General features: G+C 39.3%; 1 protein-coding gene and 1 long non-coding RNA gene across 3 annotated transcripts in view; one reads left to right on the top strand and one right to left on the bottom strand.

The window, feature by feature from the left end:
- Nucleotides 1-11,933, bottom strand: part of dgat1b (diacylglycerol O-acyltransferase 1b) — a 33,338-nt gene extending 21,405 nt beyond the window's left edge. For both annotated transcript variants that reach the window (XM_031299133.1, XM_031299131.2), the window contains exons 1-7: nucleotides 11,414-11,933; nucleotides 10,568-10,655; nucleotides 8,753-8,793; nucleotides 7,308-7,390; nucleotides 4,515-4,567; nucleotides 3,863-3,968; nucleotides 271-399 (exon numbers count right to left, since the gene is read on the bottom strand). In XM_031299133.1, coding sequence (XP_031154993.1) covers nucleotides 271-399; nucleotides 3,863-3,968; nucleotides 4,515-4,567; nucleotides 7,308-7,390; nucleotides 8,753-8,793; nucleotides 10,568-10,655; nucleotides 11,414-11,649 — 736 coding nt within the window. In that variant the 5' untranslated portion in view covers nucleotides 11,650-11,933. The remainder of the gene's footprint in view (nucleotides 1-270; nucleotides 400-3,862; nucleotides 3,969-4,514; nucleotides 4,568-7,307; nucleotides 7,391-8,752; nucleotides 8,794-10,567; nucleotides 10,656-11,413) is intronic.
- Nucleotides 11,169-14,317, top strand: LOC116049464. Its single transcript, XR_004104868.1, has 3 exons — nucleotides 11,169-11,393; nucleotides 13,755-13,890; nucleotides 14,272-14,317. It is a non-coding gene; the product is annotated as an uncharacterized LOC116049464 (long non-coding RNA).
- The last annotated feature ends 937 nt before the right edge of the window (nucleotides 14,318-15,254 follow it).

Below are 15,254 nucleotides of genomic sequence, written 5' to 3'. Positions count from 1 at the left end.
AAAGAACTGCTATCACACCTGGAACTGTTCTGTTTGTGCATGTTTCCGGTTTGTCTGTCTGTTAGCACTGTATGCACTTTCATCTACCCTAATCCCTTATGCAACTTTTTAACTTAAATCTATTTATTTATTTTATCCTGGCATCGTTTTATCCTGGCATGTGTTATGCCGTCAATTCGGAGCTGCTAAACTGCTTTTCGTTGTCTGTAAAGCAATGACAAATAAATTATTCTATTCTAAAATATGTATGTGCACGTGTTTGTGACTTACAAGACAGCGACCTCGCCAGTGTCTTGGCCTTGACAGTGCTCTGCTCTCTGCACCACATGTTGACGTCCTTATAGGAGTAAAGCTTTAGGAAGAGGATGGTGTAAGTACCAAGAACAACCGCACCGCCAACTGACAGAGAGAGAGAGAGAGAGAGAGAGAGAGAGAGAGAGAGAGAGAGAGAGAGAGAGAGAGAGAGAGAGAGAGAGAGAGAGCGATGATAGTTAACACTGTGATGTGAATAAAGCTGTAATGTGGGAACATGTAACCTACTGATATACTGCCTAGAAGTATGGGATGATGAGAAGCAGAGATGAGAAAAAGCCAACAGAGGGTAGAAAATAGTTAGGAAGAAAGGAGGAGGGGGTAGACAGACCAGGAGAGAGTGGAAACCAGGAGGGAAAAAAAAGAGGAGGGAGGATTTAAAGAGTGGAAAAGGGAAAGGGGAAGAGAGAAAGAAAGGTTGTCATATGATCTTAAATAAACAAAACAAGCCCAGTAAAATAAATCATCTCAGCTCAACCTATGAGAGCAGTTTAACTATGCCAAGGACAATATTATACAGTATAGCCATGTTTACCAGTGTGTGTGTGTGAGAGAAAAAGATTTAAAAAATAAGTTAATTAATAAAACATAATTTTTTATATTGACTCACAAAACCCAATGACACACACACACACACACACACACACACACACACACACACACACACACACACACACACACACACACACACACTTGCCAAGGCTTTATCAATGGTCACCATATGCTTGATAGCAAAGGATGATGCTGAACAGAGAGGAAGACACACACCAACAAGCATATACCCACACACTTACACACACTGTGCACTTACACACAAATAAAAAACGGCCTGTTGTGCCAATAGGGTGAGGTGGAGGTCAGCACACCTGGCATCAATCCACATCAGATCTTTTCCATTTACCATCTGTCTCTCTGGCTCTATGTCACTTCTAGACAACTAGATTGGCTCCAGACACAGCTACAGTAGATACAAATCATAGAAACAACTAGAGGTGGAGCTTAAGTGGAAGAAACATACCAGAGGAGCCCATCTTTACCCACTGACAATTTCCCAACAAAATCATGAATTTGTCTGTGAACTCACAACCATTCACTTTAAAAATCTTTAAAATGTCAAAAATCTCTGTACTATTTCTGTTGTTTTCCCTCTGTCAGCAGACTCTAGAAATGATCCACCAGGTAAAATCAACATGCTTCATTTTCTGTAGTAAGATGTGCCTCTGCTCTTTGGGGAGTGCTTATATCTGGGTAAACAGTTTAAACTTGTTCTGCCACTAGAAATGCCATGTTTAGCTCAATCAGCTAACATGATACAGTATGTATGTAGCCTACCCCACATGACACAATTTGACACACCTTGCTTTCAAGCCTGTGCAATATTGATAATTATCTAAGTTTGGATCTGAGATGTGTTGACATTGTGTTTGACTGGAAGCACCTGACTAGATTTTTTACTTTTGTCATTAAACCTGCATTCAAAAAAGCTGACAAAGTGTTTGTCTTCCTTTAGAGTCCTTATGTCTGTCACAAGATTTATTCCCTCATTGGTTACTTGTAGCTCTCTGTCAATTGTCAGGAACATCAGCAAGCTTTAGGTTTTATGATAAAGAAACTTGAATGAAGTTCAACAAAACAGTTTAATACCTCACATTGTACACTGCTAAATGTACAATGGCTGAATACTGGTTGCATAAGCAGTGTTACAGTGTGTTTTACGCCTACTTTAGAACACACCAAGTATGAAGGACTTCACTGTATGCGATGCTCCAGATTGTCTGACTATATTGTAAGTGTATAGAATAAAACCCAGATAAACACAGCTATTCTTTGCAACATACTTGTACATATTAAAAGGACATCAAATGTGGTGGTAACAAAATAATGACAGTAAAGAAAGAATATGTTCCCCTCATCACTACAGTATTACTCAAAAGAAATTTAATACAATTCCAAATTAAGTTTGTTTTTAGATCAATGCACTCTGCTTCATATACAATGGCTGAATACCCGTTGGATAAGCAGTGTTCAGTATATGCAAAAGCTCCCTTCACACACATATCTGCACACACACACACACACACACACACACACACACACACACACACACACACACACACACACACACACACACACACACACACACACACACACACACACACACACACACACACACACACACACACACACACACTCTGTCATTGCCCTTCCTGTGTGAACAGCAGTGCAGAGAGGAGAACAGACAGATGGACTGACTCCTTTACCTCCCAGTGAGAGAACAGAAGAGAGTAAAGGAGCAGAGAGGAGAGACTAAAACAATCATTTAATTGTACACTAATACTTATTATCCGTCTCTCTCATGAATGATCAAGGTAAAGTTAGAGGTGTCTCAACTAAGGCTTGAAGAAAAGAGGACTGAGACTGCCAGAAAATCTGACCTAAATATATTATGTTAATGGTGTGAAACACTGCTACTGTGGAACATTTGTAGGTTAAGTGAGAAACGTCAGTGGCAGTGAAATATTTTACATTTTCAAGTTCATTAAGTTCATATGTATCCCCGGTAAAAAGTCCTACATTTTACTTTTACATTAATACATGCAAGTCGGCCTGGGGGCCCATTACACCAAAATAATGCGTTTGCTACAATAAATTATTATTATTATTATTATTATATTTGGTGACCGTCAAATGACCTGTTGATTGCAACTGAGTTCTCTCTCTTGAACTTGAAATGCTATCTTGAGTCACTGACTTACCAAACAAAGAGCAACATCATTACATACATTTTTACCAAAGCACATCAGGCAACTTTCTTCAAAATTGAATCTATAATGTTACATTAATGAGTAATTGAATTAATCACTCCAAGGAATATAGTGTGCTGGTGTATCATGTTGTGTAAAGTATTCATCATGCGTAAATTGTGTAGTTTGTGGAGGGCGGCCATGGTTTCTGTCAGGCAGCCTGATGAAGACAGAAGAAGGTGACCCTTGGATGACCCTGTACTGAAAACCATACCTACTTTGCCATCTCTCCTCTCCTCTCCCCTCATCCATTCTTCTACCATCTACTTTCTTTTCCTATCCTCTACACCCTCCTGCACTCTACTCTCTTCTCCTCCCTTCTCTGGTCTTGTCTTGTCTTGTCTTGTCTTGTCTTGTCCTGTCCTGTCCTGTCCTGTCCTGTCCTGTCCTCTCCTCTCCTCTCCTCTCCTCTCCTCAGAGCCAGCTGGAAATAATCCAGTCATGACCAACTGGTCCATTACCACTAACTGACTCCAATTATGTCTCTGTATAAGAGATGTCTTTTACTGCACTATCAAACTAGTCGACTGTTTCTCTGAAGGGCAAGGATGTGAATGTCCTCTTAATCTTTATTACAATTACATTATTTTCTGTTTAATACACATGGCAATATTGTTACCGATGAATGGATAATGATAATGGTTTGGCTGCATAATAGACGCTACTATTTTAGTCAACTGTGTTATGAACAGCAGGTAGCAAGGCTGCAGAGATGGTATTTTAATAACAGTAAAAAAACATTTTACCTGGGGTCATGGAGGGGACCAATAGGACCACTGCAGCAGGGAATGTTAGCATGATTGCCAAGTTAATGCAATGGACCAGAAATCCCACAAGTTCAGTGAATGAACCCTGCGCAGAAAGAGGGACACAAGGACTTTTTATATTAAATCTTAAAGACAGTCCTATTTTAAACCACTGTCACCTGATTAACTGCCTTTATTTTGTTTGCAGATTTTTAACTTTAGTCATTTGTTGGTGAGCTTATTCTAAAGACAATGAAAAGAATACAGTGCCTGAACATGAACATTGTAAGTATTTCTTTGCTCTGCTTTTAAACAGATCATTGGAATGAAACAGAACCACATTTCGAGTTATGGTGGCCTATTAAAGTTTTAAAAAGCTCACAATGTTCCATATTCATTCAATTCATTTATTCAAAGAGACAGAGCATAATTGAATATGCCCTAAATGCAGATGGTGACTAACTTATTTCTCGTTTTACCATTTAACTTTTGCAGATGCAATTGGGAGGGTCAGCTATCCAGTCAGTTTTAGAGAACAATTTTAGAAAAAAATAATCCCTCCTGGGAGTTGTGAAAGTGCTCAATATTCAACAGTTCAGTTAAAATCCCCAGTGCTCTGATGTTTAAGTGCAAGCAGAGTTTCTCCACTCACCTTCGACAGCTGCCTTTCTGTGTAGAGAGCCACCAGAATGAACATGTTGGAAACTGTCAAAACACAAGGAGAGATTTTTGTCAGTTCCTCTTAAAAAAATCTAGATTCAATTTGGTTTCACACGCAAAGTTGCCATTTTCAGATCTTTAGGAAAGGAAATAAAAGAAGAACAATATCCTGATTTTATAAAAAAAAAAAAAAAAAAAAAATGCTACTATTGGGCGCCAAATAAAGTTTGGACTCAAAGTAAGTTTCTAGTGCCCCATTTTTTTTTTTATTTAATGCACATGTTATTATGCATTAATTGTTGCCACTAAGCCTGATTTTGTGTGTAGCAAATTGGGCTGAATAGTATGTAGATGTTTTCCTTTTTTTTAATCTTGTGTCAGTGTCAGTTTAAACTGCAGTGTAACTCACTGCTGAATGAACGAAACCACTGGTATGTAGATTGCTCATTACCCTAACCAGGCTGAGCCACACTGATAGCACATCATTGCAGCAATTGTTCCATTTTAAGACCCTAATCAGTGCATTAGCATGTCAATCAATCTAATCTCGAGGGGGCATATGTGTTAACTGTGAGACATTTTTATTACTGGTTCTTATCATTCTGTCATCAATGCAACTACCCATCAGCATTGCCATTCCAAATCAATTTGTTTAATGGTGCAGTCACATGCTTGTTTTTGAATTCATGGTATATTTTGTACTATGAAGAGACAAGAGGGTAGAGGGAACAAATGCCTTCGAGGCAAAACTGTTTATCATGTGACGCTAACCAGATTTTTCCATAAGGCAAGCTAATCATGCACAAGGGAAAACTTTTATTCCACATGTCACCATTTAAAGTTAGTAAGATAAAGTAGACATCACTTCACCAAGTTTTTATGAAAAAATGTTCATTATAGAACGAGATTACATGAGATTTTGTATTTAGGCAAATGTCACATTTTATCTTACCCTTAAAGGCACCTCTACAAAATAACATACAGCCAGGAGAACAACTATCTGTAATTTCCTCTTGCAGAGACCACTCATATTTTTAATATGCTAATTACTTTATCATAAAACATTATGATGTGCAAAACTTTCATTCATTTCAGCAAATTTTCGCCACTGAAAAAAGGTCCATAAGTTGTTCTTCAAAAGGGCTGTCTGACATTTTACCAATTTTTTTTAGTTGACTGTGTGTGTGTGTGTATTTATTGTTTATTTTATATAAATGTTTAATATCTATATGTTTATGTATGCACCAAGGCAAATTCTTTGTAAGTGTTACTTGGCAATAAATCCTTTTCTGATTCTGATTTATCACACAGAGCAGAGACCTCAGGAAATGCATAGCACGCTGCTGCTGCTAATGTTCTATTTGATCTCTTTTGGAAACGGGCCTGTGTTGAGCATCTTTGACAAACAGCAACTATTGAGCCCACTAGTGCATGAAACTGGAACAAACAGCACCATTTAGCACCTGTTAGACACACGTAAACTTTTCATCAGCTTTTGGGAGATATTTTGGCAGCAACAGACTTGCAAGAAAATGAGATACCTTACACTAGTGTCAAGTATTATTTTTTATTTTGGTCACTCACAGGCACAGTTGCCTAAAAACTTTCCATTCCGGCTTTCCAAACTTTACCCATTTTGCTGGTAGGCTAATTGTAGACTTCTTATTGACTTTTTGTTGGGGTATTTGTGTGTCGGAGTGTGTCGGAGTGTGTGCATGTGTGCGTGCGTGCATGCACGTGGGTGTGTAAATTGCTGCAGTGACTCTATAAGTACTGAATACCCTCTGGGAATGAGCTGCTTTACTGTTGATGCTACTGTAAACACACTCCCATCCTCAGCTGTCTTTTAACCAACGTCATTTACCTTAACTCCATCCATCTCTTCCTCCCTCCCTCTCCTCTTACACTGCGCATCAGCCCTCTCTCTCGTGCTTCCCCACTCATTCATTCTCCCCCTTTTCCAACTTGCCTCTATTTTTTCATCCCTGCACTTTTTTCCTCCCACCAACCCAATCTATAGACCTTAAATGACTTCATTTTCTCTTCCATTTAAAGCTTCCCCACTCGCAGCTTCTCTCCTTTCAGCCCCCACTCATCTCTCTCTCCTCACCCGTATTTCTCTCACTCTCTTCCTCTCTCTGTAGCACCAGTGTGCAGTATATAGGGCAGGTGACTGTCCCTCTAGAGACACTGTAAGCTGCACCACTGCAGACCTTCACTGCAATATACCATAAAAATAAATATGGAAAAAACTTTGAATATAGCATGTGCCTGTGTGTGTCTTAAACCAGGGCTTTTTTTTAAATGCAATTGAGGTATTCTACCTAATTTGTATCTAAATGCTATGATTTATTTTCAGAATAACTGAAAAAAGTAGTTTTTCTTTGTGTTTTTTAAGTATTATTGCTAGACTGCTTGTTTTAGGGACACGTTCAGATTAGCAGTAGATTTACTCTGCACTCATATGCGTGAATTTGACTACCATGTATATCATATCATTTTTAGGCTTTGGTGATTAGGAGTGATTCTAGTTTTGGTTCAACATCTATCCCTTTATTTCCATCCCATTTTCTTTTTTAAAACTCTTTTTAACAAAAGTGCCATTTTATGTGATTTGTAACCCTTACTAATTACAAATTAAGGTTATTTTTCCTAATGTTCAACAGTTTTTTTTTTTTTTTTTATTATCTTAACCACAGGAATTATGCTGTTTAATTTTGTGTTTGTGATTATGTTGTTGCTTTCTTAGCAGGTGACTTATTGGACAGATGGAAAGTGTACCTACCAATCACCAGGCAGGCTGGCCAGCTGTAGGAATCATTCAGGAACAAGGAAATCACCTGAATAGGGTCCACCAGAACACCGTACCTGACAAACAAACAAAAAAGAAAAAAAAGGAAATGGCAGATTAAAAAAGATACATATAAATGAAAATGCATGTGTAAATTTCCGGAATACAGAAATTGATTTTAAAGTCAATTAATAAAGTCAATTTTTCCCCCCAATTGAAATATTTAAGAACTACGCACTGCACACTTATTTACTATACAAGATAAATTAATTATTTTTAGTTTAGTAAATTGTTTACGGTTTAATTTCATGTTTCATATAAAGTAGGGCTGTCAAATGATACATTTTTTCTTAATCGCGATTAATTGCTGAATTTCTATAGTTAATTGCGATTAATCGCATGTTTTATCACATGATTATAATTCTATTATTTTGCATTTCAGAACTGTTTTTAAGTACATATTAACAATGGAAAGCAATTCTTACCAGTGTATCTTGATTGTGAATCAAATGAATACAAAGAAAGTTGCTTTATGAACTTGACTTTAAGATTAGTATTTGTTTATTATTTATTTACTGTAAACAAAAGAAAAATGTGTGAATCTGTCATTATTGCACAATTCAGAACATGCCAACCGTAGTATGTCTTTAAGACCCGAGACTTCTACGATGCTGACAGGTCTGCAGTTAGTTGCCACCCATTTTGCAAGAGCTGTAGTAATTTTTGGGGATTTGGTTTCATCCGCAGGTCGGCAAGTAGCACTCTCCAAAATAGTGCTTTGCCTGAGCCTACTAGCATCAACCTGAGTCACATTAACTGTACTACTATGCTTAGCTCGTAGGTGGTAGCTCAAGCTTGACGTGCTTCGGTGATATTTTATTTCGGGTTTACACAATGTGCATATGGATTTCGACTTGTCTACTGAGCCATCCTGGAGTTTTGGAAAATAAAAAGCGCCATTCAGAATTGTGTTGCTGCTGTCTTTCTCCATCATGCCTGCAGCCTGCAGCAGCAGGATGTGTTACGAGGAAGTATGGCAGCTTGATGATAAGTAAAAGTGTGGCAAAGGGTCAAAATAGTAGCCTAGCTAGATTCTAGTGATTTTAGAACAGTTAAGGGGTGTTGCTAGGCACGACGCAAAGCCGAGTGAAGTGTAAAATAAATTAATGAATGGCGCCATGTGATTAATGCGATTAAAGAAAATGAACGCGTTATGCTCAGCCCTTAATCGCATCGCGATTAACGCGTTAATGCTGACAGCCCTAATATAAAGACTTTTTTTTACAGCAGACATTAGCAGACTTGTCATAGCAGGAAATACCCAGGTGTGACTAATAACATAATACTCCATTCCAGCGAACCAGCATGCACAAAACCAGGACACTGACACACAAAGGAAAAAGACAGGAATAAAAAAAAAAGAGTCCAAACTTACTCACCTTAACAGGTTTTCTAAGAAGAGGCGAGCATTACTCAACACCTGTAACACAAAGCAAGAGTTGAAGATATTCACCCAACTGTCTCATGTATGTATTTCCACAATATTACCCTCTCTGTTTCTGTATGTTTCTTTCATTTGTTCATATTGTAATTTCTACGCTTTTAATCCATTAAATGCATCCTTCCATATCCCCTCTCTCCTTCTCTACACTTTTCTCTCTCCTTCTGTTGCATTCCTACCTCTCCCTATATCTCATGTCTATCCTCTCCTCAGCCTATTTCTCCTCCTCTTCATTCTCCTCCTCCCCGCTCTTCCTTTTTCTAAATAAATTGTAATATCTCATTACCCAGCACAAAGGCTCTATGCCTGGGGATGGGACAGAAGTTCGGTGGGAATGAAGAAAAACCTCCTGCGATGAACACAACGATCTGTGTTCAAAGCCTGGATTAACAGAAGGGCTTTGCAGCACGAGGACACAGAGGAAGATGGAAGTGTATACGGGTGATGTTAAAGGCATTATCTCAGTTAGGATTAAAAAAAAGATGGATTTGAAAATGCTGTTAACTTGTCAAACACTTTCCATTCACATTAGGGGCCTGCAAGACATCACCAGTTACAGGAGATGTTCACCAACAAACACTAAAAAGCGAGATCAGAGTAGCAAGGAGAAGCTACTCTGATGAACTGAAAAACAAGCCAACAACCCTGCGTCTGTGTGGAGAGGCCTGCAGGACATCACAGGAGACCACCCAGAGGATGTATGTCCTGTGTTGGCTCAGGAACATCAACCTGCCTCAGGAACTGCTGATACAATTTTACTTTGCAATCATCCAGTCTGTCCTCTGCACGTCCATCACTGTGTGGTTGGATCAGCCACCAAACAGGACAGGAACAGACTGCAACGGACAGTCAGGACTGCAGAGAAATTCATTGGTACCAACCTGCCCTCCATCCAGGACTTATACACTCTTCCAGAGTCAGGAAACGGGCAGGAGGCATCACTACAGTACCATTACACCCTGGACACAACGTGTTTCAGCTTCTCTGCTCTGGTAGACACTACAGAACACTGTTCACCAAAACAACCAGACACAAGAACAATTTCTTCCCACAGTCACTATGATAACACCAGTCCATAGTGTCAGGATCAATACCTGTGAAATAACCCTGTAACACTAAGCATCCACCTTTTAAGTAAATACTATATTTATTTAGTGTTAAACACATAATTTAAACATGTAAATATGTCATATCCACCTACCTCAGATATATAAGCAACCTGCTATATTATTATTATTTTTTTTTTTTTCACCAAAAGCATGCTCTTGGGGAAATTGTTGGGTTTCTCTAAATTATACAGTGTGGTCAAGACCTACTCTATCACTATTTCGTACTCATGCAGTCATCTAAAAACAGATACAGAAAAATAATTCAGTGACAACATGTCTTTTCTCTGTTGTTACTGAAACGTAAGACAAACAATCACGTTCCATCTGTAAATCAAGTCAGAAGTAACAAGAAATATGGTTTCCTAACACAGCTAACCAACTGGAAGCAGATTATCAATGTTTGTGAATGAGTTGTCACCATCCTCTATGTAGGCCTAGGCTATGTTTTTTAAAATGTTAATTTTACATCCAATCCAATTTGCAGAATGCTTTCAAAAAGTAGTGGACACAAATTTAGTTGGGAGTCAAAACAGATTTAAAAAGATTTGTTTTCAATCCATCATGTGGATATGGCTTAGGTGTTGTATGTATGCAAATATTTGTACATGCATGTTTATTTGTGTGTATGCAAACTTGTGTCTTACCAGCATGACCACACACCAGTTGAGGATTCCTCTGTAGTTATTGTAACCACTGGCAGAACTCAGCAGGGACTCCTGTGTCTTATGACAGCTACGGCAATAAATTAGATGAATAAATGGGTGAAACAATCCACATTTTTTTAATTTGACTCTAGCATCATATCGACTGCATCGACTGTTGTCTTATGAACATACACACTGACCTCTAGATTTGCTGGCAGTTTTAGTAAGAAGAAAGAAAGGAATATATGCCAGCAAAAACAATAGGCTACACCCAATAATAACATTGTTGTGGCAACAGTTCAGAAAACTAATGGGGGAATTGGTCTAATTTTCGAAGGTGTGGTTCAATCTGTCCCCAAACTAACGTTACTTTCATTATTTAATTCGAGAACACCACAATAAAGTATAGCCGACTAGTTAGCCTAATGGTACACTTAATACCAACCAGTGCTTAACGTTAATCAGTTCACATGGTATACTTTGGCTTTATATTAAGTTATCAAGCTAACCCACAATTCACCCTGGGACCTTATTAGATACGCCCCTAATCAATGAACAGCCCCAGACAGTCACAGACGCACACACAACGTTAACAACGACAACAGACACAAAATCAACAGGGTTTATGGGACGTCACCCCAAACGACCCTGACCAGCCACCGTGACCGTAACCCATCACGGTCTGCTGCAAATTAGCTAACATTAACGTTACAACGTATGATAACTAAATAAGGTGTTAATACTTAATGTAATTTAGCCGTTAGCCGTTTAGCTAGATATTTGACAACGACTGCTTTGAACTTTCCTCATACAAAACAACAGTTTGGTAAGTTTAGTTTAACTCACCTCAGTCGTTCACGTATGTCATTCTTGCGCTTCTCAGTCTTTGATTTAGACTGGACTGTTTCCAGTGAACGATTTCGTTTTGCCTGGCCGTTGTCTCTGGTAATGTCAGTGGTCACTGAGCTTTGACGCACAGCTGCAGACCTCCCGTTCATCGGCAGCAGATCCGCACCTTTACCCGCTGCCAAAGTTGCCCTTCTCCTGCGAGTTAAGGCCCCGGTCGCGCCCGAGTCCCCCATAATGACCGAGAAAAAAACAACTCTAGTTAAATCTACTCAAAGTTTACTTCTACAGTGTAACATTACTTGTGATAGTAGCGTAGGGTTGGTAACGTTAGCCCAAGAAAGGGAAGCCAATGGGCTGCGCCTGCTATTGCTAAACAATCCGCCCAAAGCTCAAATATCCGTACAGTTCACATAAGGAGGTAGGAGTGTATTCATGACGCCACAGTGCGCAGCCTGCTGCTGTAACTTGTCTGACTGACTGTTGCACACTGTAAACCAACAGGTGAGTCAGACCCTGAGGTTATACGTGGAAGCATTTAACTAGGTGCCAGGCTGCATGCAAGCCTGGGCTCCTCCCAAAATAGACCTAGATACAATAGAACTGTTTTGACTCCCTGTCATCAGGCCCAGTGCATCTGATGCATGATAAATACCAGCGTTCTACCATTTAGTAGCTCTGTTCTGGCTTTCTATCACATCACATGATCATCATGGAGTTTGCTCAGTTATCAGATGTGTCTTCAAGCTGAACTTAAATCCACACAAAAAAACTGACATTGTTTAGGATGCATATAATGTAGGCTAGTGATGTTAAGCATGTTCAGCAGTGCCTCTGCAGCTTTTGTAGGCACATTAAAGTGGGTCTAAGTGCCTGTCCACAGAGAAAGTCAGATGACTAGCTAGAACTCTCTCAGTGGTTCTACAAAGGATACAAGTTATAGGCCTACTGGAGCTGTTAGTTGAAAGTTATTCAGCAATCAGCAATGGCATACTTGCTTTTGGCTTGTTGGGCACAAACTTGATGATTGAGGGGTTTTTCAAGTAAGTAAGTAATATGTTTTTGTAAAAGCACTTATCACAGACATAAGTCACAAACTAGTGCTTTAAAGAGGCAATCTCAAGAAACACAATACAGCGAGAACATGATGCACACTCAGTATTACACAATAATGCCAAATGCCTGTCTAAACAGGTAGCCTTGGTCTTTATCTGATTTTTAAAATAAAAATCCGCAGAAACCACAGACAGTAAGGGTGGAGGCAGAGCATTCCATAGTTTAGATGCTAAGACTCAAAAGATCAATCACCTCGGGTCTTAAGCTGGCTGCGTGGGGCAGACAGTAAATTTAGCATATTAGATCTAAGTGGGCGAGTTGACAAATATGGGTGAAGTGGCTCAGCCACATATGCATGAGCCTGATGGATGTTGAGCTTATTGCAGTTTAGGCAGATGAAATTTGAGCTAAGTCTGATGATGTAGAGCTGGGCCTGACAAGCTCAGTATGACCTCACACACAATGGCCACAATAATAAGTAAATCTCTTATGATTTAGGAAACAACATGGCGTTTCCTCTGGTTTCACCCTCCAAACATGCCAAACGTTATTTGTTTTATTCCATTACTGGCACAGATTAAAAAAAAGTTAAGTTTCTATTTTTTGTCCATCCATAGTATTGTGGTGTCTAATAAGCACTACAGCTTGACCGGTCTACTAGTGTGCCTAATATGGACTTTTAGTCTAGTTAAAGATGCAGATCTCTTTTGACTGTATGGCCAAAGTACTATAATGAATTGGGATTTCAACTATCTTCCCTGAGACTGTGGCAAACAGGGTAATTATATTTCACCCTGTAAGTTACTGTTACTCCTTGTGTATAGCAGCCAAAAGACTGTTTTGAAAGCTTTCGTTTAATTAGAATGCCCTTTCTGTCTATTCTAGTTCTGTGTGCTTATCAATACTGTGGTGTGAACTGATCAGTGGCATTGATCCAGCTTTATCAGTCCTTACTGTCTATAAGGATGTCTTTTGGAGTAATGAGCCTGTCTGCAGTTGTTGGGATAAGCGACCTTAGGGAGGGATCAATAGAAAACTTATGACTAATTGTTTTAACTCTTAAAGTCTTTGCTGAACTACAGTGTTTTCCCCTGAACCATTAAAATACATTAAGCTTGACCCGTTTCCGTCTTGCTTTTTTTTGTCTTTTGTTCATGCTGACAGTACAGTGTGATTAAAAGCTGGTCTGTTGTTTGATTTTAAAGGGATAAAAGCAGCATAGTTCCTCCAGAGTTTCAGCATTTGGCTGGCGTCTTTTCTTACAACTTGTTATAATCTTCCTCAGGGAAGCTGAGCAGCATGATTACATTGAAGAGACGTCTCGGCCACGATAGTGCAACAATTTCCACAGCATTTTCTATCAGCCTTTGCTACGAGCCAGTAGAGGGAGTCCAAGACTTGAATCTTGCTTCAACATTTTGGTGAGTCATGCCATTGTGTTGTGTCTTATTTGAGGGTCCCAGCTGAAAAACCTAAAGTCTGTGTTTCGTGAAAACATTATCTGTGTCACAGCCTTCCCTGGTGATAAGTCAAAACACATTCATGAATACATTAGTATATATGTGATATATAAGTAATATAAGTGACTGTTTCTTATTTTGAGATGGATCTGGACATTGGCACATTCAGAAAGTTGGAAATATGATTCGATGTTGAACTATGTATAGTGTGCTGTAGAAGCCACTGTTGCGTGCGAGTCTGCTTAATGCTCTACAGATACAGTTATTTTTGATAACAGCTAGCCATTCAAAATTTAGAGAATAAGAGGTTTTACCTATGCATTTTTCATGCTTTCTGTATAGGCCTCAAAAACTGAAGCTTTCTACAAGCTCTCTGTCTGAGCTGCGAATCCGTAACATTCTACATTTAGCTGCCTGTCTAGGGGTGGTCACCTGAAAATTACACCCATATGGGACATTTTGAACATCTTATTCCAAAAACATAGGCACTAATGTGAGGCTGTACAGTAACAGCTTACTGGGGGCTCTTATTCTTCAACATGAAAGTGAGAAAAACATTTCTTTTTTTCTTTCTTTTTTTCCTGTTGGAAAGTGGGAAGCACACTATGGTACAAAATATCCTTGTATCCTGTTGCATTAAGATAGCCCTTAATTGACACTGCGCTGTGTTCCCCAAACCATAAAACAATGCCCCAAACAAACAGTTATCTGGACAGGGGTGTCCACATACTTTTGTCACATCTGTCTAGGTGCATTTATCTACTCTGTTGCATCATCTTTCAGTGGGTTAAAATGTTTACATCACAAGCTGCTTAACCGTGCTGGCACTTGCTTAAGGCTAGGTTGGAGAGGAAGAAAGAAGACTGTGTGATTGAAAACATAAGACATAAGGCAGTAGATGTAGAGACAGAGGATAAATATAGAGACGAGGGAACGAGAGAGAAAGAGCAAGATGGGGGGATACAAAGAGAGAGAGAGATCTCACTTACTATCTACTGAATATCTGTCTCTCTCTCCCTCCATCTGGAGAGGCAGAGGGAGCGAGAGATAGTGTTTGCCCTTGCAGGTTGTAATGAAGCTGTGGAAGGATAGATGACTCACTTTAACACAAGCAGAAGAGCAATACACACCAACATCACTCAGCTGACCTGAGTGTGTTTGTGTGTGGGTGCGTCTGTGTGACAGCCTGTGTGTTTGTGATGGTGATGGTAGGAGTGTGACAATAGAGACTGATGCTGATTATATAGGAGACTGGATGGAGTGATAAAGGTGTCAGTGGACAGACAGTGATAGAGAGGTGTGTTCGTGCATGCACCAGTGCCTGT

Source organism: Sander lucioperca, chromosome 10, assembly GCF_008315115.2.
Source record: "Sander lucioperca isolate FBNREF2018 chromosome 10, SLUC_FBN_1.2, whole genome shotgun sequence".
Taxonomy (NCBI): Eukaryota; Metazoa; Chordata; class Actinopteri; order Perciformes; family Percidae; genus Sander; species Sander lucioperca.
The sequence above is the reverse complement of the archived record's forward strand: the minus strand, read 5'-3'. Positions and strand labels throughout refer to the sequence as shown.